This window comes from Gymnodraco acuticeps, unplaced genomic scaffold, assembly GCF_902827175.1.
Source record: "Gymnodraco acuticeps unplaced genomic scaffold, fGymAcu1.1, whole genome shotgun sequence".
Classification (NCBI taxonomy): domain Eukaryota; kingdom Metazoa; phylum Chordata; class Actinopteri; order Perciformes; family Bathydraconidae; genus Gymnodraco; species Gymnodraco acuticeps.
Window position 1 is genome coordinate 52,040 of NW_022991228.1, and position 25,021 is coordinate 77,060.

The window sequence follows — 25,021 nt, forward strand, 5'->3', positions numbered from 1 at the left end:
CTCGTCTAGTGCAGGGGTTCTCAAACGTTTTGTTTATTCGGACCACTATTTATCATCAAGGATTTTCGCGGACCACCTCATATGCAAACCGTAAAAATAAGTACATAATATATAAACGTAGTGTTAAAACGCCGATATTTTTTTATAGTTAATTATAGAACATCAAAAGTAAATTGAAGCCTATCTGATATTTTTGTGACCGGTGTCTGTCTGCATTGTATATATATTGTATATTGTATACAATATATTGTATACAACAATATATGTTGTATACAACAATATATTGTATACAACATGCCAGCTAAGGTCAGAAGAGCTTTATTTAACAGCTGGTCTTATGTTTGTGACCCCTTCTGTTGTTAATTGATAACATTACATTATTAAGCCTGAAATATGCACTTGTCAAGGTTCAGAGGCAAATTTAGCAAATATGGCAGTAGCCATCGATCATCTTAAGATAAGATATAATTTATTGATCCCAAGTTGGAAACATTTGCGTTACATCAGCATGTGTAACAGTTGTAAATATGCAGTGGTGTTTATTTGTAAATCATTTAGTATAATCACACAAATTCGGTGTTTTATATTTAATAATTCTGTGTTCTTTATTTATTGATTGTTCAATACCTGACAAGGCCGGAGATGAAATATCTACATACATCTTATAAGAGTATAATACATGTGTATAATATCAGTTAAAATAAGTGCTTCAACATAGTTAACATTGCTGGAGGTACACACATATTGATAGATGTCTTGTAATGCACTATTGAGGAACCTGCGACCCAAGTTTTTCATTCATTGCATAACTACACCGTTTGTGAATATGATATGTCAATAAACCTTAGAAAATCTTGAAAGGGATGTGCAAAATAGTCATATACAGTCTTTAATTAACTATTAGTAGAGAATAACGAGTAATGAATATACTTTATAGGGATCCTATTAATATCTAATAATAAAAATAATGAAATTCAATAACATGCTTTAACCACTAGGTGTCCCTTTATATCAGCTGTGCACCTTTATGGTGTAAATACAGCCTATCTACCAATTGGATCAAATATAAAAGTCAGCCGAATTAGTGTTGATACTGCAAGGAGACGTATTGTGTGAAAAGAAATGTAAGATGTTGTTTAATTGCTGATATATTTATGATCCACGTCACGTTTTCAGTGTTGACGGCAGTTCCTCATGTTTGTCTAGAAGTCTTCTCATCAGGGCTCTATAAATACAGAACTACGGCAGATATGTAATATTTAATGCAGCCGAACCGTGTATTACAATGCCGTTATGTGATGACTTTCAAAGAGAAAAGCAAGCACACTCGGAATAAAGTATTATTTATTTATTTTTTAAATGTTTTCGGTCTGTTTCCGGTATTTGTTAATGACGATGTGCTGTGAGATGTGAGACTGGAATTGCACAGGGGAAAATAACGTATCTTTAGATGCGGATTTTGTTAAACGTTTGCGCTGTGGACCAACACTATACATTGACGGGGAAGGGGGTAGCAATAAAGATAACACCATTAAACAGTTACACAACATAACAGAAATAATATCGATAGCAGCGTCCCTAGCAACCACCTTCGTAACAATGAAAACATTCTATGGACGCAATTTCCTGAAGTAATCTTCGTAATAACTAGCAAATTAAAGATCATGTACATCCACACATAATCTGAAATAACAACTCATATTTCTCGCATCAAATGACATCAAAACGCATTTTAATGGCCAAACTAACTTTAAAATAGGCATTTTACACCGAGAATAAAACGAAGTTCGGCCATGTTTTTTTTTCTGCAGGGAGAAATTTGAAGATCACGTGACATAGATGCCAGCCATTGGAATGAATGGTGAAAAAAAATGGGGTTTGTCAAACAGAGCACATGGTATAGTCCTAAACGATAGCTGGGGATTCTGGGTAGTGTACTATCTTCTGCCATCCTTTACTCTGAAAAAATATTTGTTTCTCCGAATCGAAGGGGAAAAATACAAAAGCATTGCACACAATTTAAACCAATCAATGTTGTGTAATTAACAAGGATAATCTGGTGTTTTTTAGTCGATGAGTAGTGCAGATATCACTGTAAAATCAATCGACAGTAAGGGGAATACTTACTTCCGGGTGTACAATTCTCCGTTATACACATATATACAGTGCAATAATTATTTCATGCTAAATGAAGCTCACATTGCCTTTAAGGGCAGCCGACACAAACGAATGCCGTGCTTCCATGAGCGTCAAATCCCACCGCAGATGGGAATACATTGCAATCAGTTGAAAGCTATTTGCGTCCCTTTATGAAGCTGAAGGAGCCTAGGAGCGTCACAACTGCACGCCACGGGACCCTGACCAAACGTCGCTCCTGGACGATTATGGAGTGAGAGTGTGTTGCAAACACAGACCTTATTTGGAGCTATTTTCCAAAATCCTATGGAGAAATTGCATTGCTCTTTATCGAAGGAACCGGACGTGGTAAAAATGCTAACTTACTTCCGGGTTTTAGGATGCGTCACTGCGGTTCTCTATAGAGGTGTAGGCTACTACAGCCAAAGTATTCTCCGTCGGGACTTCCTGCAACAACACCACACCGTTATCTTGATTCTGATTGGCCAGAAGACATTATCAAAGATGTTCTATTGAGAAGACGATCACTACGTGACAAAAGTTTTCAAAACCGTTTCTAGTCTTCGGTATTTCCAGACAAGTGGCTACTGAAATCAATCTTACTAACTACTGTCTGTGCAATTTACTCCGCGAGTTAGCGGGTTTTATTTTGCTCACTTTAACATAATTTTTCATGGTGGGGCTAAGCTATTTCTTGGTATGGCTGTAGCCTACCCCAGCCATACCCTGGCCCTGCCACTGGTGGGATGTATGGGGCGAGCCATTCTGCGCATGCGTTAAATGCGTTAAATATTGTAACGCAATTAATTCACAAAATTAATTACCACCGTTAACGCGATAATTTTGACAGCATTAATATATATATATACACACACATACACACATATATACAGTGCAATAATTATTTCATGCTAAATGAAGCTCTGTTGCTTGGATATCACTAGATCCTGTTACAGCGTAATATAAGTACATAACGATTGATGTGTACATTAGCATAATTACTAGCTAGCCGCTAACTGCCGCCTGGTTAATATCAAATCTATCATAATAACAATCCATTACCATGCTGTTATGAACGCACGGTGCTGTTACGTGTACGCAAATTGACGTGCTTGATGTGAACGAGCATTTTGGTTAAAGTTGCGCACATGCCGGGTAATCTGTGACGTTTCACTCTCTCAAAAGTTGGGCCATTTTATCATCATGCGCCAATGAGAAACTCTCATAGGAATGAATGAGGCCCCGCCTCCCACGCTGTATCCAGTTCTTATTATACATCCATGGTCCGGATGCTTCTCGTTTTGCGCCGTCCCGTTCAAATGAAATTGCTGCCAATCATATTTCCACGCTCGCGCTAGGGCCGGGGGAGGGGTTACAAGGCTTGTGTCTTGTGGTGCATTCACTTGCACTCGGACATTAGAAATGTTCTCATAAATGTCCGATGAGCCCAACGACCACTACCCCACTGTCTGATATCATTAGAAAGCTAGGAATATCCTCTTTCCATCAGTGTATATGACTCAAAATGTGTCTTCTGGTCAATGCGACTGATTTCGATAGAGCAAGTCACATATGAGGTGGTCCCCGAAAATCCTTGATAATAAAAAGTGGATTTTATTTAGCTTTTTTCTACGGACCACCTCCAGTACCCTCGCGGACCACCAGTTGTCGGCAGACCACAGTTTGAGAACCGCTGGTCTAGAGCACTGTGTGGGTATCAGGGGCATTGCCTTAGTGGTCCAGGTCCTATTTGTCCCAGAGATCCTTTCTCTGTTAAGGCCCTGACTAGGGATGGGTATCGTTAGGATTTTATCGATACCGGTACTGCTTATCGGTATCGGTATTTTTCGATACTCTTATCGATACTTTTCAATAATTTGGTGCTCAAAATTATAGACATGAATACAAGATGTGAAGATTAAACAGTAATTGTATTGTAATTTTCTTGCAGAAATAACTGTATAACTTATACATTAGCTTCTCAGAAGCAGACAAAAATAAATAAAATAACTTAACTGGCTCACCCTATCATGCTTTTTGGGGTTTTCCCTCAGACAGAGGATGAAAAGAGGCATTTTTTAACATCCAGACATTTCAAACTGACAACCTAGCTCGACAAGAGATCCTTAAAACATTGTCCTACAGTGACATCATGCAAAACTGTGATATGGAGAAATTGGTAAAAAGGCTAAGATGGCAAAAAGATAAAGGCGAGTACGTATATTATTCTGGATTGTACTTTTAAATCATCACAAAATAAATGATGTGCTGAACTGAAACACGTCAAAATGTGTCTGAAGGTTTAAACATAGAACAAAGTATTTGAGCTTAAAATATGTAAATTCCTAGAAAACGACCAACAATTGCTGAACCATACATTGAAACGTTGACCTTTGACAACATTTAAATGCAGTTTTCCAATTCACAATGACATCTGTAAGTTTAACTGGTTTATAAAGCATTCAATGAAAGGCCCAGGGCTGCCCCTGGCCAACTTGGGGCCCCAAGCGACATTGTGAGATGAGGCCCCCCCCCCCCAACCAACAGGAGTGAAACTTTTTTTTTTTTAAAACAAAGTAGGCTACTTTACAAATATAATTCCTGTTTATTATTATTATTATCAACACAGTTACTTTTTTATACAGTGAGGTAAATGGTAAATGTATGTCGTTCAGTATGTGTTTACAGGTGAATACGTCTGCATTTCCTGCCAAATACTAGTCTCAAAAAGATTAAAATATAATTAATGCAAATAAACTACTTCTACTAATAATAATAATAATCATAATCAATTCAATAATATAAATACTATATTATTTTTATTATAATATAGTTGTAATATAGTCAAGACAAAACATGCTTATGACATGCTCAAAAACTGATATTTCTTAAATCTGTATTCAAATGTAGTTCCCTCTGTCAGCAATGTATCAACAACTTCACACACATTTCTATCAGTACAGTATTTCTCTGTGTTGTGGTTGACATGATGATGACTGTTAGGAGTTAAGGGGAGAGGCTGAGCATCACCATGAAATGTGCAAATTGACATACAAATGAATAAAAGGGGAAACAATGCTCCATTTTTTTAAACTGTAAACTTTAACTGTTATGTAAGCCAACTAGACAGACAGTGTATCACTCTTCCTCCTGTACATTAGCAGATAAAAGGCATAAATTACTTGAATGAATGTTAAATAAAGAATGCTGGAAATAACTGCATCTCCATTAGCCTATATGCTATGCAGAGACTGCCTTCTTCATGTCGTGAATTGCAGCTGATGTTTTAATATGGCAATTGGCAATTTGACTTATACAACATTCGCAAGTTGTACATTTGACTCATACAATAACCCACCTTCGAGTGACGCTCTAGTTTCTTCATGTTTTGTTTTTTTTCCCCTCTTGCTTGCGCCGGACTGAAACTGTCTTTTCACCGACATCTCTTCACCTGCACTAGTGGCCGTATCAAAGCCGTGATTGGTCAGATGTCGATTCATTGCAACGGTGTCGGATTACAGACGTGCTCCCCTTGTCACCTCTCACTCTCGCGGGGGGTGCGCGGAGAACTGCGCACAGCAGCTGAGGCCCTCTGGGCAAGGCGGGGCCCCATGCAGCCTGCGTGATTGGCCTGTAGGGAGGGGCGGCCCTGGGTGTAGGAGCTCACATTAATACAATATCAATGTTAATAAACTAAAAAAAAGACAAGGCGATGTGCCTGCAAGACTACACTCAGGTAAACAAAACATATTACCCGTGCGCAGCAGCTAACCTGCCTGTGAGCCTTCGCTCAGGTCACATTTACACACGTCGCGGCTGAAGCCCAAAGCACAGCGCTAGCAGTATCGCTATCAGCCACATTGTTTAGGCTGTCAAATACGCTGCACCGTTTTAGATTCAATGAGTGTCTCGTTTGCAAATGCTTTATTAAGTTGCTTGTGTTACCCCCTTTACAAGCAACTAATTGAGTACTGAAGTATTAAAATAACGTATTAAGCAGAAAGTTTAGTATAGCGTATTTCTGGTATATTCATTTTTAATGTCATCTAATATATGTGTGTTTTTATATATATTCATGTGTGTTAAAACTTGGATGGACAAGTACATTTTTTCCTCTTAAATATAGAGAGGTTTTTTTATATTAAATATTCCTATAATGATGTCCCATTTTTAGTAGAAGTAGTGGTCTTTTCTTCCACAACTGCTGTATAATCAAAAGGTGTTTTTTTGGCTATTTGTGAGTAGGTGAGGTACAGTACAACCTGTGATTTCTGCCTTGAGTAAAAGGATTACCCGTGGATGAGTATTTTTCAGAAAGTCAGTAGAAAAGGCCCGGGAGTCTCTTTGCTAATTATCAATGGTCTTTGCAAATTAACAGCAGATGTACCCATGTTAATTGAATTGGTAAGAGGTCAGAGGAACTCCAAGAGATGGGCTTCCTCAGACCTAATACAATTAAAGTCTTGTTGATTAGTGGTTCATATCCAGCATGCATTAGCTAAGAAACGATACAAATGTTGGTGCGTAAGCTGCATAGGGGAAAATGTATGTGCGCTACTGTGCAGACGTTAGTTAATTGGATAATTCATATCCTGCAAAACTCCTAAAGAGGCCATGAGAAGATGTCTGTTATTGAGTCTGTGACGAAGGTAACTTTGTCACTATGGACTGACGGCTTCGGGCCGGGTAATCTGGCACATGTGGGTTTGCACAGGACAAATGTCACTCAGCACTTTAGTGAACAGTTTTGCACTTTATTAGCGGGATTTGCACAGTACAGTTAAACATTGCCTATTTGCACATTTAATACTATTTATTGATGTAGTGTGTATTAAATGATTCAACCGTATTAAATTGTGATGTCGTCTGGCAGACGCTGGTCAGGCTCTCGGCTCCACCTGGAAAGAAAGGGGAGTTATAGCGAGAGCGCCAAAGTGTTGGTTTGTGTAGATTGACAGCGGTTGAGATTATGTGCAAAGGATATGTTTAGCGTGTAAAAGTCATGATATAAGGTGCATTAATGGTACAAGTTACTCCTATAACAGTCAACATCATAACACTCACCTCCGCCTGCTCTCCCGTCTCCGGTCCCAAGGTCCGTCATCGTAAAGGGTCCCCGGGGAAACAGCGGATCCTTTTTATCGTTCTGGATGGGGTTAAAGGAGCAGGTTGGAGGCAGGGGTGATTTGTTATCATGTACATTTGGCTTGTTAGTTTATAATGGTTTTTCTTTGCATACAGTAATTCAATATAATGTAAGTAAAGGATGTTTGTCATTCTCCACTAAATGTTTATTGTGAATAACTATGGTCCTTATCTGAGCTGACCATCTCTGCACATGCCACCCCTTTTGGATGGTACGGTCCAATGGGTGGGGCTATAAAGGGTGGCATGTTGGGCTCATTTGGGAGAGAATAGTGTGGGAGACAGTCATTGGGGGATATTGATGTGGTCAACCATGTACAAAAGATGAATAAATACCCACACCGGGTTGTATCAAGACGTTCTGCCTCTGTCTCCTTACTTGGTCGGGCCGCTCACTTGTCAGCCTCACAGAGTCACACAGTTAGAGGGATAATGGTCCTTCTGAATTATCAATATATGTATTCATGTTAAGTGAGCTGACTTCGGGGTTTAGAGGAAGTTCAGAGGGGGCCTTGGGATGTGGGGGCAGTTGACCTTTGTTGGTTGGCTTAAATATATGTGTGTGCTTAATTACTCTGTATGAAGTAGGAGCAGTTTGCATGGCAGGAAACATCCTTATTTAGACACACACACACACAGTAAGGAGAGGGAGCGAATCAGACGGAGTCGGCAGCTCCTGACTCATTGCCTAGGGCTCACCCAGAAGTGAAACTGGCCAATGGAGAACTACCAGCTCACGGTCTAGGGCTTGCCCAGAAGTGAAACTGGCCAATGGAGAACTACCAGCTCACGGTCTAGGGCTCGCCTAGAAGTGAAACTGGCCAATGGAGAACTACCAGCTCACGGTCTAGGACTTGCCCAGAAGTGAAACTGGCCAATGGAGAACTGCCAACTCATTGGTTAGCTCGCCCAGAAGTGAATTCGCCAATAACAAATAGCTAGGGAGGAGTAACGGCCCGTCCACACAGCGGCGTGCGTTGAAGCTTACAACGCTTCTGCCCATTCACTTTGAATGGGGTGACGTCACTTTTAGCCGAACTGCATTTTGGGAAGCGACGTGGAACGTTGCTGGCGTTGCTGGCTTCAAAAGTTGAGCAATGTTCAACTTTTGGCGGCTCGGCAGAAGCGTCAGCCAATGAAATCCCGTTTATGCAAATCTGCCAGTACAAGCGCTAGCCAATCAAACCGCGTGTATGCTGGGAGAGACTACGCAGGTCATTTCCTCATATTCCAAAAAATTGAGGGAAAATTCATTATAGCGGTAGTGAATCACCCTGTGCTGAATGATCAGTCTCTGTTCATCTACCGGGATACAAACCGGAGGAGCGAGGCATGGAGGGAGGTGGCAGAGACAGTGGGTGAAACTGGTAGGTTTTCGCCTGTTTGGGGATTTTATATCCAGTTTACTTCGTTTTAACATTGCTATTGCTTTGTATGTCGGGGGCGGGAGATTCATGTGATTGGTTGTTGGTCGCGTTGCTCGCAAAAAATCCCCAAGCTTCAGACACGACCACCGCCAAGCGTCAACGCACGCTGCTGTGTGGACGCTCCGTAACCGATACAACTCCTCCCCACTTGTGTGTATAAATATTACGATATTCTCATGCTCGGCGCTCTTTTCCTGACTGGCTGTCGTGCTACGTATATCACACGGTGGTAGGAATTGAGCCCGGAGCACTCTGTATTTGGTACTATTGCAGAGTGCTCTGTATTGTATTGTTGCTTTTACCATTAAAACAGATTATTGTTTAACCTCTATCCTGGTGCTTTGAGTTCCTTCTTTTGTAAAATGTACCAGCTCATCAGTCATCAAGGGACGCGCGGAGCAGAGGTGAACCTTCCACCACCGCCATTGGGTGGTGCTCCAACAGTACATAGATTGCACCTTGCACTATCGCCACTACATTTTTTAAAGTGCACCCAGACCTTCGATCACTTCGCTCTGTCCGCCATGCCTGTGGGAGTCTCACAACAATAATAAGAGCGCTGTTGAGAGAGATGAAGAGTGGCATTTACAATGGCCAATCAGAGGGGTCTCAAACCGGATACATCACACGAGATGACGGTTCCCAACCAACCAGAATGGTTTAAAGTTAAACTAAGGAAGTAGACGTAACACATATACCGATAGCAGCACCGTTTGTCCAGCGGCTTAACGGTATACCGATACCGTCCAATCAGGTACCGGTATTGACTTAGTACCTGTTCTTGATACCCATCCCTAGCCCTGACACACCAACCCGATTTTGGGAGTCAGAGGCCGTCGGAGGCAGTCGGGCATTCGCGGCGCCCTACTCAGGTTGGTGTGTCCCGCACCGTTGTCTCTTTACGGCACATTTTCACGGCCTAGACAGATGGCCAAAGAAATCACTCTGATTGGCTTTTCAGCTTAGTGAATCAGTGCACGAGAAGCGAAGCGGAAGTGTATGGGCTCAGAACAGTCTCATAATACACACATGCACACAGAAGGATTCACACTTGTATTTCATGATCCGCAAAAGGATTCACACTTGTGTTTTTCAATGCACACACAAATGTGTTCCGTTTGCATGTGAATAAAATCCAAATACAGAAAAAAGTTTTACATATGTATTTTTGATTCTCACATATTTGTTTTCCGTTTAAATCCCCTGAACCTGCAAACACAAGCCGCTTTCTGTGCACAGATCGCTGGGCATTCGTGTGTGGGTTTTTTGAGACTCCCCTGACGGTCAGCCGATTCGTACTTGTATTTTTTTCTATCTATAGCCAATCAGATGTCTCCTCAATTCTAAGCCAATCACATGAGCGCGCCCCCACGAGGGTAGATTTCTTGCGTTCATGACGTAGCGCTTCCTGTATGCATTTTGCGCTGCCCGGAGCTGACAGGTCCATGGAGCCTGCCTGCAGGCGCTAATCTCAGGACACCTCCACTCTCAGTACAGCGCCACTTTCCGAATAGGAAATGCACGCAAATACAAGCCTTTATATTATTAAGGTACAGCGCCACTTTCCGAACCATTGATGAATGCTTGTGTACACAAAAACGGCAGGCAAAACCGTTTTAAATGTGTGTTTCCTGTATGGCGAATACAGCTGATTTATTTATGTCTGTATGAAGTTGTTGTGAGTGTGGAGGGAGCAGCTACAGGTTAGCTTAGCCTAATCGATCAGTGCACTACGAAGCCAGTGCTAGACAGTGAACTGTCAACGGGGGAGCCCCGCCGGTCATTATCGGCCGATATTCACTCTTAATAGTTTGATCGGTGCTCAGGATCAGGATCAGGAGAGCTGGATCTGATCGATATGGACATAAACGCGAGTGAAGTCTAACCGGACGCGAGAGAGAGATCAGATCAGCTGCTGAGTCTGACGGAGACACGCAGCTCTGCATAATCACCTGATGCTCCGCCCTCTGTTTAGCGAGCTGACCGGACAGCGCAAAAATGCGTATAGAAGTGTCATGAACACAATAAATCATACCCTCGTGGGGGCGCGCTCATGTGATTGGCTTAGAATGAATGAGACATCTGATTGGCTATAGATAGAAACAATTACAAATACGAATCGGGTGACCGTCAGGGGAGTCTCAAAAAACCCACACACGAATGCACAGCGATCCGTGCACAGGAAGCGGTTTGTGTTTACAGGTTCAGGGGATTTAAACGGAAAACAAATATGTGAGGATCAAAAATACATATGTAAAACTTTTTTCTGTATTTGGATTATATTTAAATGTATATGAACCAGAACACATTTGTGTGTGCATTGAAAAACACAAGTGTGGATCCTTTTGCGGATCATGAAATACAAGTGTGAATCCTTCTATGTGCATGTGTGTATTATGAGACTGTTCTGAGCCCATAGAAGTGAGGGACCAAAACAAACGATTAAGAAGGCACACACAGACAGACAGAGCTACTGTCTACCACTGTTCATTGTTCATTTACCTATTGTGAGCATCACATGGACATGTACATTTTGCAAGAAGTGGCCATTATTCAGAGGGGTGTTTCTGTCTGCCCCTCTATTCTTTCTCCCATTATCCTCCACAATCTGCCTGGAAGTATTTTAACGTTGTAGCTGTTCAAGATGGTCATTCCGCTTCTTAATCTCTGCAGCCGCAAGCAACACTCCAATTGCTGATTACGCCAGTACTGTACGATACATGTTTTCGATTGACGAGAGAGAGTGAAAATGGAACCCAGACGTTATTTGTTGTTTGTTTATATCACACAGTCTGTTCTTTTTCTCTCGGTGTATAACGCAGTCTGTCTTCCGGTTGTTGCCTCTTTTCAATGATGAATACACACTACCGCAAGTATTCATCAGCTGTTACTCTGAGAGCGAACGCTGGCGCACTTAGCTGCCGCTGCTCTCCAGCTACTTTTAGTTTTATGTAGCCTAATGCAACTGTTATCACTCACTTTGATGACTTTGGCCATTATAATATGATCTGGATGTATCTGCCCAACGATCGAATTAACCGGTGTACGTATATGCAGTGTGTGTGTATTTTGGACTAACATCAACCCTACCTGCTGTGTGTCGGGGCCACCACCCCTCACCTGGCTGCTTCCGTGGCGTGAGGCCCATCCTCTAGCCAAACATCACCGACAACTATGTGGATCAACGAGCTGTTTGTGTGGTCTGTTCTCATTTGGACTGCCCTGTCGTTCAACCTAGCGACAGCGGCACTCCAATACACAGCTGCTGAGCTCCTCCGACTACGATTCCACCTGCCTGACACATCACAGGCATTGCAACTCTTTCTGGACATCGCTCGTCATCCCCGTCGGAAATATATCCACCGTGGTTCCCGGCGAAGGTTTTACATCGATGACTCCAAACCCATACAATCCATCTGGTCTTCAACTCGACAACACCCAAGAAACTCCGCACGCAAAGTTGACCACACTGTCTTAGCCAGCTTAGCCAGGTCGGCTAACGTTAGTGCTAAACATAAACACGACCACACTGATGTCAACTTTGCACTATTCAATATCCGTTCTCTTACGACCAAGGGTCCTCTTCTCCAAGATCTCCTGACTGATCGTAAGTTTGATTTTCTATGTTTGACAGAAACGTGGCAACAACCTAATGACTTTTCACAGCTGAATGAATCTACTCCTCCTGGGTTTGTTTACATCTGTCAACCCCGTGCCACCGGCAGAGGGGGAGGTCTCGCGATGATTTACCGCGAGAGTTTGAAAGTCTCGTCTGTATCTGTGCCTATTCACGGCTCATTTGAATCAATTGCCTTACAACTCAATGGGCCTATCCCTACCATAGTTGCAAGCGTCTACCGTCCACCTAAGCTTAATAATAAATTCATAAACGAATTTGCTGCTTTCCTCACACATCTCTGCTCACTCTCACCTAACATAATAGTGCTGGGAGATTTTAATATACATATGGATACTGTCAACAATGCTCTCACAAAGGACTTCACATCTTGCCTGGAGAGTTTTGGATTACAGCAACATATCGATTTTCCGACTCATTCCAAAGGACATATTCTGGACTTGATCTGCTGTTCTGGTGTCACTCCTCTTAAATGTACTGCAACTGATCTTCCCATTTCTGATCACTCATTAATATCCTTTACTGTCACCTTAACACTGTCCAAACCAAATTTGTCACGTGTTATTTCCTTCCGCAACATCAAGGATATTAATGTAACTACACTCTCCAGTGGCATTGACAACCTCCCCAGCATAAATTGTTCATCCCCGCCTGATGAACTGGTTTCTCATTTCAATAACAATCTTCATAAACTGCTCAATACCCTGGCTCCTTTAAAAACCCGGTCTGTTTCCTTAACCCATTCTGCTCCATGGTTTACACCTGAACTACGCCAACTCAAAACAAAAGGCCGTCGATTGGAACGCCTCTGCAAAAAAAACTGGACTTGTCGTTCACAAAGAGATGTACAATAACCACATTCTCCACTACAAGGACACTCTCTCTACAGCCAAATCATCATACTACGCAGTTCTCATCAGCTCTGGCGAAGGGAACACAAGGGTCCTGTTCTCTACAGTGAAGAACATTCTACGACCACCGGACTCTCTTGCACCTCATCAGTATTCAACTGCCTACTGTAACTCCCTCATGTCATTTTTTAATGACAAAATAGAAAACATTCACCAGCAACTAACTCCTAACACCACCTGCAGTATATCTCTCCCTGTTTTCACCGACCATCTCTCTCATTCTCTTTCAAGTTTCACACTTCCCTCTGCTGTTGTAATATCTGACCTCATCAGTAAATCCAAGCCATCTACCTGTCAGTTAGACCCTCTTCCTACCCCCCTGGTAAAAGCCTGTCTACCTTCATTGTCCTCCCTTATTACTGTCATCATACATTCCTCCCTCACCTCTGGTCTTGTTCCCTCACTTTTCAAATCAGCCGCCATCACGCCCATACTGAAGAAACCTGGTGCAGACCCCAACAACTTTAATAACTACCGTCCCATATCTAACCTACCATTTCTCTCAAAAATCCTGGAAAAAACTGTTGCATCCCAAATCCATACCGCACTTGTCTGACAATAACCTGTATGAACAATTTCAATCTGGTTTCCGCCCCCATCACAGCACAGAAACAGCACTGGTGAAAATCACTAACGACCTCCTCATGGCAGCTGACTCCGGACTACTAACTATCCTCATCCTCCTTGATCTTAGTGCAGCTTTTGACACCATTTCCCACAGCATCCTCATTGACAGACTGACCTCCATCGGGATCACTGACACACCCCTCCTCTGGTTTAAATCATATCTCTCTGGCCGCACTCAGTTCATCCAACTCAAAACCTTCAAATCACAGCCACTTCCAGTCACAACCGGTGTTCCCCAGGGCTCTGTCCTGGGGCCTCTTCTTTTTATCATCTATTTACTTCCTCTTGGCAATATCTTCCGTAAACACAACATCCACTTTCATTGTTACGCGGATGACACCCAGCTCTACTTGTCCTCCAAACCAACCACCATCCTCCCTCCATCCTCCCTGTCTGACTGCTTACAGGACATCAAATCCTGGTTTTCCTCTAACTTTCTCAAACTTAACGACAGTAAAACCGAGGTTCTCCTCATTGGCTCAAAATCCACCCTAACCAAACCTGACAGTTTTTCAATTACTATAGACAACTCTTCAGTCTCCCCCTCCCCTCAGGTTAAGAGTCTGGGTGTCATCCTCGACGGCACACTTTCATTCAAATCTCACATCAGTAATATCACTCGGTCTGCCTATTTCCATCTACGCAACATCAACCGCCTCCGGCCGTCCCTTAACCCTAAGACCACCGCCATTCTTGTTCACACCCTGGTCACTTCCCGCATCGACTACTGCAACTCCCTTCTCTTTGGTCTCCCTCTCAAATCCATCCACAGACTTCAACTGGTTCAGAACTCTGCCGCCCGCATCATCACCAGAACCCCTTCCATTAACCACATCACTCCTGTTCTTCAGCAACTTCACTGGCTCCCCGTCAAATCCCGTATCGTTTTTAAGATTCTGCTCCTCGCCTTTAAGGCCATCCATAACCTCACTCCTCTGTACCTCTCCGACCTCCTGCACATCAACACACCCATCCGCACTCTCAGGTCTTCTGCTTCCCTCAGCCTCACTGCACCCCCCTTCCGTTTAACCACCATGGGGTCTAGAGCCTTCAGCCGCTCTGCACCCCGCCTCTGGAACTCCCTCCCACCTGACATCCGCAACACTGACTCTCTCCCCATTTTCAAATCACGCCTCAAAACATATCTCTTCACACTCGCATATCCACCCTGATCATTATCCATCACACATCCTCTGTTTTATTTATTTGATTTGTTGCATTGTCTTGTTTATGTTTCTTATGCTGGTGTTAGGTATTGTGTATCTTGTTTTTTTATGTGTTTGTACGGCGACCTTGAGAGCCTTGAAAGGCGCCTATATAAAATAAATGAATTATTATTATTATTATTTACCGCTGCCTGCTGGTAAGGACAGGTATTGCCACTCGTCGACTAAAGTTTTTGCGGTGTGTTCGTAGGCGGGCGGCGTAGCCGATGCAGGCGACGTAGCGGACGTAAAACTCGGGACGCCTTCGGTACGCCTTCTTTGGTCTCAGGTTGGTGTGTAGCGGCCTTTAGGCTTGGTGACTTTACATCGTCTTCTGCCCCCCTATCCTGTGGAGTTCCCCATGGTTCTATTTTGGGGCCCATTTTATTTTCCTTATACCTTCTCCCCTTGGACTAATTTTTTGAAAACATGGTGTCTCCTACCACCTTTATGCGGACGACTCCCAAATATACGTACCCCTAAAAAAAAAAACACCAGCTCTCTGATGCCCCTGGTTGACTGTCTTAATGACATAAAGGCCTGGATGGCGCTAAACTTTTTAAACATAAATGAGAGCAAAACGGAGGTCATTGTGTTTGGGCCAAATGGTGATGTTCCGTCCATTGACTTGGGTTCCCAGCAACAGTATGCAAAACCCATGCTCACAAATCTGGGCGTCAAAATCGACAGTGCTTTTAAATTGGATAAACAGATAAACTCTGTGGTTGAGTCCAGTTTTTATCACTTGATGCTCCTGTCCAAAATCAAACCGGTTTTATCCTTTTTAGACTTTGAGCGTGTTATTCATGCCTTTGTTTCTACGCGTCTAGATTACTTTAATGCACTTTATGCCGGCCTAAACAAGACCTCGCTGGCACGCCTGCAGCTGGTACAAAACGCTGCGGCTCGGCTGCTTACAGGACCACGCAAGCATGAGCACATCACACCTATTCTGGCTTCCCTCCACTGGCTTCCCTCCACTGGCTTCCTGTCCATTTAGAGTTCATTTTAAGATTTTATTGCTTGTTTTTAAGTCGCTTAATGGGCTGGCCTCTCAGTACATCTACCTCCTAAAGGTGTAAAGGTGCTCCTAAAGGGCTTTGAGGTCGGCTGATCAGCTGCTGCTGGTAGTCCCTAAAATCAAGAAAAAGACCAGGGGAGACCAAGCCTTCTCAGCGGTAGCCCTCAGGCTCTGGAACGACCTGCCCCCCCATGTCAAATTGTCGCCCATTCTCCAAACTTTTAAGTCCCGCCTAAAGACCCACCTCTTTTCTCTCGCTTTCGAGTCAGTCTGAGCTATGTTTTATCGATTGTTATGCTTTTATTGTCTGTCCATAGCCTTTATGTACCGTGTATTAATTCTTATGTGTGTGTATTCCCGGTTACTAAGACACTGAGAAATAACACAGACTAAAATGTCAACTTTATTTTAAGGCTTAGCACTACATACACAAACAATATCAATTATTTGAAACTAAAATAGAAACAATATAGATACACAATATGCAATTTAGGACAACATGATTTAGACCATTCTTCATGAAAACATTTAAATGAGTGTGATTAGATAAATCCCCTGTCCATCTAAAGTGGTTGTAAAGCAAGGCTAAGCAAATCAAAGTTTAGACCCGCCCCGTGTCTGCCCATCTACCAGGAAGTGAGATGCTCTGTTTATCTTTTTGGGACGATGACTCAGTAGCATTAGCACTGTAGATTTTGATTGTAGTTATTTGGACAACTTTTGATGTAGAATGACCGACTTTGCTACTTTTCCCCAAGAGCATGGCCTCTTATATGATACCCTTGGTGAGTTGCATGAGAAAATACGGATGTTACATATGTATTTTAATGAAATTATCGATGCTAAATTAGCCGCGGCTAACCATTGCTAACGCGTTAGCCTAGCGTGTATCTATGTTGCTTTAATGCAGCGTTTCTCAAAGTGTTTCTCAGAGATGTGATTGGTGGGTCGCGAAAAAAGAAAAAATGTAAATTTTCTTTTTTTCTTTTTTTTTCTCACTGGTGGAATATCAAAACAACGGCCCGCCCGGGGTGCAACACGCATCAATGAAAGCGACCCTCTACCACACAAAACAACACCTGTAGATAACCCAATTTGTGTTCTTTGAAATTGAAAAGGATATTGCATTGTGTTTGTTACTTTCGTTGCAGTTGTATGTCTTAAGTGTAATTTGGCATGCTTTTATTTTGAAGGCGAGTTTACGCTGTTGACAGTTGTTGTTGCTATGGAAACAAGAAACGTTTCACAGCGGGCGGAACTTGTCATAAAGTCCGCGATAATAAAGCCCACCCATTTAGAGGGAAGATATGATTGGTCAATTGTACTGTCATTTGACATTACTCTCTCGTTCAGTTACTATAGCTGGCCCTCTGTGAATTCATAGCTGGACGTCCAATCAGCTCCTGTCTTCACAGACTCGCAGAGAGGAGCTTCTTTCATTTAACCCTTCACATTCAAACAGAAACTGAATAGGCAGATTCAAAGGATTTATTTCTTTGGAAATGTTATTTTAAATACAATTTAATCAAGTTATTTTTGGTAAAACTAATGACAAATATTACTAAAAACATATTTAAAAAAAATATATAAAGAAAAATATAATTTGTTTTAATGTTTTTAAATATTATTTTGTAGAATATCTTAGGCCCTCAGAGACAGGCTCGCCACTGGTAAAAATCTCTCATACACACATGTGAAAGGCTCTCACAGACACACACAACAGCGTTGCAGTCGGGAAGAAAAGCAATGTGGAGCGAGAGAGAGAGAGAGAGAGAGAGAGCGAGAGAGCAAGAGAGAGAGCACACCTTTATCTATTTAATAAAGTTGTAAAAAATAAAGTAAGAAATCATTCCAATGTGTACTATAGGACAGTAAAAAGTTTAAAAGGGGAGTGATTAGTCAAATATGCATAAATAAAAATAAATAATGCTAACTAGGTAACATAAGATTAGAATAAACAAGTTTAAATGATTTGTTGTGATCATATTCTAAAGATGTTTGGATTATTGAAAAGTATACAGCTCCCTTTCATCTGAGTGTTGAGAGCTGTATCCATCAATTCATGTTGGGCTCAAAGTAGGGCTGCTCGATTATGGCAAAAATCATAATCTCGATTATTTGGGTCAATAATTGATATCACGATTATTAAAAACGATTAACCATTTACTTTGAAAAACATCAATTTATTGAAGAAAATAATTTGAAAAGTATGTTTTTAACAGTTGATGACCCTGAACTTTAAGTATAATTCAACTGAAAACCCTATTTAAAAAATAAATAAAATCGTTTTATTTCGATTATGTTGTTTTCATAATCGTTGCAAGCCAAAATCGTAATTGTGATTAAAATACGATTAATTGAGCAGCCCTAGCTCAAAGTGCACCAGATTGATGCATTTAACTTCAACATTTAAAAAAAATCTTCCTGGGGGTGCATGCCCCCGGACCCTAGAGGATGTGACGTCCACCACCAAATAAAGCAGGTTAAAATAATTAAATTGCATACATTTTATTTTAGTAAACACTGAAAACGGGTCCCACAGACCCAAACAGCACACAAAGGTTAAAGGTAGCATATCATAATGTTAAAATGTGCTAAATATATACACTGCAAAAAAACAAAAAAGAGGAGTAAAAGTAGCTCACGACTTGTTTTATTTTTTGAAAGTAGCTCACATCCTAAAAAAGGTTGGAGACCCCTGTTATAGAACGATACATTTGACAATTTTAAGCTTGGCCTACCATTTTATTGGAGCGATGAGGAACAGGTGGGGAATGAAAAGGCCCACCTGTTCAAAGTGGGAAATGACAGAAAAAGTTTGAGAACCACTGCTTTAATGTGTGCGGAGCGGAGGGAGGTGAAGTCACCGCACCACTCCATTGTCTGTGGTTTTGGCGGTGGTCTTCACGTTGCTTTGCCGCCTGTTGTGGCACATTGAAGGGGCATTGACCACAGTTATTTATTTGTTGTGGAATATGAGCAAAGTGGAGCTAACTGTGGCTGGTTATAGGTTGGCCGAAAATGAGTTTAGTAGACTTTGTTAAAATAATAACATGTGTGACAGATGTGTTAAATAAGCTGACTGATAATTGTTGTATTTAGAATTGTTTGTTTAATTGGATTTTAGGAACATGTTCAGTGTATTTTGTTGATTTGATTAAGATACAGAGAAGTGCTGTTTCAATTAGCATTTAAACCATTGTATAAGCATTCATTTGACTCTTGGCCTTGTTGCCAGATCGGGTCTTTTTTGTGTGATGTGAAGGAGATTATCTGGATTATTTGACTGGAACGCTGCCCTCATCTCTGCTGGTGTACTGTGGCGAATTGCGAGCTACCCATCGACCTATCTAAAGGAAAATAACTATTACAGTTACCCACAACGGTGGTAGGACAAGAACTTGCGCATCTTTTCCTCTTCACGTTTATGAAATGTTTATTTTATTAGCTTTTCTTTTTAATGACTGATTTTAAATGCCATTTTCTTAATGTCTTTCATTTTTTGTAAAGCACTTTGAATTGCTTGTGTTGAAAAGTGCTATATAAATAAACTTGCCTTGCCTTCACAAGTTGAGAGCCAAGAACTGATTGAACTGAATATATATGTATATCAAATGTTTATCTGAAAGAAAGAGAATAAATATTATAGCTTTCTTTACCTTTTCCAAACAACGTCTGCTTTGTGTCTTTTCACCTTTGTTGCACAGTATCCATTTTCTCCTGAGCAACCTAGACTTCTGATGTGCTGGTCCACACACTGAAATGTCTACATTTATATTAGAGAGGTTTGATCGAAACTGATTCGTATAAATAATTCTGTGCTCAGCATTCACTTTTGGTGCATGTGTTACATGTGCCTTTTATCTATTATTGTAATATTATATTTTATTATAATGTTATGTTTGATGTGAAGCACTTTGGTAAACCCTCTGTTTTTATTATTATTTGCTATACAAATAAAGTGGATTGGATTGGATGAAGCACAACTGATCCATGACAAATGTTCTGCACTCGTTCTTTAGGTGGGGTGTAGACGGAGTGTTTCTTGAAGTGTCACAGCAGTGTGAGACAGCAGAGTCACCCCTGTAGGAGCAGATAGCAGCAGTAGATGATTCTACACTAGCAAATGCCCTGATAACATTCACAGCGGCTCTCTGGGACAGTGGCTTTGGCAATGCTAGCTAGTGCTGAACAGTAAAGTAAAGATTCCTTTCTTAATCACAATCACACCTCCTGAGATGGAAGTTTTTCAAATGTGATCCATAGCATGCATTTAAATATGTCTACGGTCATTTTAGATTTAGCTGCTACACGGAATTATGGGATGGCATTATCTTTGATAGATACGAAAGGAAGTAGCTTTCCTCAGCATTTAGACAATTCCACCAACTCAGTTAGAAACATTCCTCAGCATAAAAGACTATTCCACCACAGTCCTGATCATAAATACAGACAGTCTCGAATGATTTGTGCTTTTTGAGTGCACGGCGAGGTGTCATTTAAATGGGATCGTACAGAATCTTACATGTTGTAGAAACACTGGGAAATTCATGCATTTAGCAACATGTGTATTCCAAAGCTTGAGGCAGAGCTATACACCTAAGGAAACGCCAACTTTTGTATTACATCTAACTAACTCAGTGTATAGAGAGAGAAACCAGGCATGTTGAAAGAAGCATTGAAGATGATATAAAGTGCATGTCAGGTTTTGCTTACTCTTGTTGACCGGTGCTTTCGGTCACAGTTATCTAACTGAGTCTTTAATGTTTTTCCCTCCATTACCTAGGTCTGTGAACTCCGGACGCTCAGCAGTGTGCTCATTCCGCCTGGCTGACATCAAATCAGTGTTCTCTGGGAACTACAAAGTCCTGAACAGGGACACGCTACAGTGGAGCACACGGGTTCAAGAGAAGGTTGCCAATCCAGGAGAGGTAAACACTCATATGAATCATTATGAATATGGAACAAGGATAGAACCTCGCTCATGCAGAGGAACATTATAACTGAAACAGTTGTGCAGCAGCTTCAATACAGAGCTGGAAAGAGTCAAATGATAAGGAGTGCAAATAAAAGTAATGTGATGCGCAGCCATGTGATTGTGCTGTAGTTTGTGTACAGCCTTATATTGGCTTTTTATTCTGGAGATTACATTAAGGCTCCAAAAATCATGAAGGGGTGTTAATATGTGGAGATTATCCTGCTGAACGAAATGTGTAAGTACCATAAACATCAGATTGCCTTATTTTGCCATATTTTCTTCAAAATGATCAAATCCAACAGAAAAATCCTATTGCTTTTTGTCGTTGGAGCCCTTGCGATGCTATCTTCTGAGTTAAATCAAAAATAATCTCAATTAGTTTTTCTATTTCAAATCGTGCATCCCTTAAAAACCATTTCACAATGACAAGATCCAAGTTGTGTTCAATTGGATTAAGCAGTTGAATTGACCTGTATGTAAGATATTCATTTCATATTATAATTAGATTTTACCCAGTGTGTATCTGTATTTCTCTCTCCCTGCCTGTGTCAGTGTGGCCTGCACAACGCCTCGGACAACGCGCTGCGCTTCGTCAAAGAGAACTTCCTGGCAGACGACAGCGTGCGGCCGGTGGGGAGGAGTGTGACGGTGGTGTCCGCTGAGCACAGCTACACACACCTGAGGGTGCAGAGGGTGCAGGGCGCCGGCAGCCGGAGCTACACCGTGCTGTTCCTGCTCACAGGTCAGCCCCCCCAGCACCACCTGCCTCATGCAGGACCCGGTCATTATAATGTTTGATTTTTCTGAGAGAAGTCAACTCCAGTCTCCTTCCATTAAAATCTGCCCTCACCCAGGTGTGCTGAATGATGTATCCACTTGATAATAATGTTGTTGTTTTTATTTTATTATTATTAGCATAGGTAAACACAATATAACGGTACGTCCACACAGCAGCTTTAAACAAATCTTCCAACGCTTCTCTGCCCATTGACTTTGAATGGGGATGACGTCACTTTGCCTCGCTTTTCGCCGAACTGCATTGTGGGGGAGCGAAGCGAAGATTTCCAGGATTTTCAGGATTCAAAAGTTGAGCAATGTTCTACTTTTGAAGCTGAGCTGGAAGCGTCAGCCAATCAAATCCCGTTTATGCAAATCTGACAGTAGAAGCGCTAGCCAATCAAACCGCGTGTAAGCAGGGAGAACCAGACCGCAGTTCATTTCCTCATATTCCAAACGAGAAATTACGGTAGCAAATCACCCGGTTCTTTACGACCAGAACTATTAACGGGATACAAACCGGAGGAACCAGGCATGGAGGGAGGTGGCAGAGACAGTGGGTGAAACTGGTAGGTTAATGCTCCTGTTTGGGGAGTTTATATATATATAAATATTGCTCGCATAAAATCCCCGGGGTTTTTTGCTTTGTATGTCGGGGGCGGGAGATTCATGTGATTGGTTGTTGGTCGCGTTGCTCGCAAAAAATCCCCAAGCTTTCAGACACGCCCAGCTCCAAGATTTTCAAGATTTTTGAAAAGCTGCTGTGTGGATGTACCGTAAGGGCTGCCACCAAAAAAAAAGCTAAAGGAGGAAGAAGTTTAGCAGTTGAGAAATGGAGGTACTGATATGATAAGTTTAACGAAGTAAACTGATTATTATCGAGAACATCAGTGATTATCATTACAGGAGAGTATTGATGGTGAGTTTGTTTTCCAGTCCAGAAGAGTGTAACTTTAAAGAAGCGCTTCACTGACCCTAAAACAGGAAGTTTTCTTCTTCTATTCTCTGTCGCTCTTTCAAAAATATATATATTTAGTAGAAAACCCTACATACAAATGAACATATACTTGTAAAAAGCGACTTAAAGTAAAATCATAAAAAAATACTCAAAAATATGCTGATGGTAGGAGATTAACCGCATTTGAACAGTGTGATAATAATAATACATTATATTTATATAGCGCTTTTCTACAACTCAAAGACGCTTTACAGTATGAGGGAGGGTAGACACAAAAAAACAGAAAAGGCAGTCAAGAGGAAGTTCAGTGAGAGGGGGGCTTATGGGTAGACAGAGTTGAAGAGATTGGTTTTGAGGCAGGACTGAAAGACTGTGAGGGACTCAGAGTCACGAAGATCTCGGGGGAGGGAATTCCAGAGCCTAGGAGCTGCCACTGAGAAGGCTCTGTACCCAAAGCTGCAGAGTGTGGATGTGGGAATGGATAGGAGTCCGGCTGCGGTGGATCTGAGGGACCGTGGGGGTTGATAAGGAGTGAGAAGGTTTGTGAGATAAGGGGGGGGGCAGATGGTGGAGTGCTTTGTAGGTGAGGACCAGAATGTTGTAGTTGATTCGATGGGAGACAGGAAACCAGTGGAGGTCTTTGAGGACTGGGGTGATGTGATGCCATGATTTGGTATGCGTGAGGAGACGTGCAGCTGCATTTTGAACCCGTAGGAGTCTGTTGAGGGATGTAGTGCTGATGCCGTAAATAATTGAGTTGCAGTAGTCGAGGCGGGAGGAAATGAAGGCATGGATTAGTCGTTCGGCTGCGGGGCGGGTGAGAGAGGGTCGGATTTTTGCAATATTGCGGAGGTGGAAAAATGAGGTTTTGACTATTTGGCGGATGTGAGGTGGTGAGTGTTATGTTAGTGACCTTGCTGAGGGTGGATTTGGAGCCGATTAGGAGGAGTTTTGTTGCTGTTCAGTTTGAGGAAGTTGTGTTGCATCCAAGTTTTTATAGCTGTCAGACAGGAGTCGATGTGGGTAAGGGGTGGGTTATGGAGGGATTTGGTGCTGAGGTAGATCTGAGTATCATCAGCATAGCAGTGGAAGTCCAGGTTGAATTGGCGGAGTATCTGACCGAGGGGGAGGATGTAAATGATGAAGAGGAGGAGGCCAAGTACTGATCCTTGAGGAACGCCTTGGGTGACTGAGGCTGTGGCAGAGGAGTGGTTGGGGAGGGAGATGAAGTGGGATCATTCAGTGAGGTAGGACTGGAGCCATCTGAGTGCAGTACCTTCAATACCAATGTCCCTGAGTCGGGTGAGCAGGATGTTGTGGCTCACGGTATCGAAGGCTGCACTCAGGTCGAGGAGGATGAGAATATTGAGTAGGGGTGTAATGGTTCACAAACATTTCGGTTTGTTACGTACCTCGGTTTTTAGGTCACGGTTCGGTTCGGTACGTTTTCGGTACAGCAGAAAAAATTATCACAAAACATAAAATATTTTTTGGGTTTTTTTAATTATTATTAAACTGTGAATAATGTATTCACTCAAATAAATACAAAATATAATAAAATAAACATTAAGGTGCAGCATTTCGATAAACTGAAATAATCTGTATTTGAACTTTACTGTACTAGTACTCACAAAACATAAACTATTAGTTTTGGGTTTTTTATTATTATTAAACTGTGAATATTCACTCAAATACAAAATATAATAAAATAAACATTAAGGTGCAGCATGTCGATGAACTGAAATAATCTGTATTTGAACTGTACTGTACCTAAGCAGCCAGTTTGACATTAGGACTTGCTTGTCATTGTATTTTCATGTTTTTTTAAAGAAAGATGAACTTGTCCACATTGCTTGCTGAAAGGGCAGATCTGCTGGCACTAACAATGTCTCCTGATGTGGAGAACACCCTCTCGCTAGGGACAGAGGTAGCAGATACAGCCAGGTAGCGCTTTGCTAACATGGCAACATACGGATATTTGGCGTTTGTAATAGCTTTGGCTCGGTCTGAACTCTCTGCGAGTGGTGGAGGCTTACATGCTAGTGGGAGTTGGGTTTGCAAGTCTTTTTTCTTTTGGTACCGGTAATATTCACGTTCGGGTGATGCCTTTTCAAATGAGTGTGCAAGTTTGATGTATTGCCAGCCGCGTAACCAATTTTAGTTGAACAATGCCGACAAACAGCTTTGGTTCGGTCCACC

The 25,021-nt window shown here is 41.9% G+C and overlaps 1 protein-coding gene across 3 annotated transcripts in view; it reads left to right on the forward strand.

Annotated features, from left to right (window-relative positions):
* The window catches only part of sema4ab (sema domain, immunoglobulin domain (Ig), transmembrane domain (TM) and short cytoplasmic domain, (semaphorin) 4Ab), an 83,367-nt gene that overhangs the window by 24,824 nt on the left and 33,522 nt on the right, over positions 1-25,021 (forward strand). For all 3 annotated transcript variants that reach the window (XM_034239420.1, XM_034239419.1, XM_034239421.1), the window contains exons 10-11: positions 20,896-21,040; positions 21,640-21,829. In XM_034239420.1, coding sequence (XP_034095311.1) covers positions 20,896-21,040; positions 21,640-21,829 — 335 coding nt within the window. The remainder of the gene's footprint in view (positions 1-20,895; positions 21,041-21,639; positions 21,830-25,021) is intronic.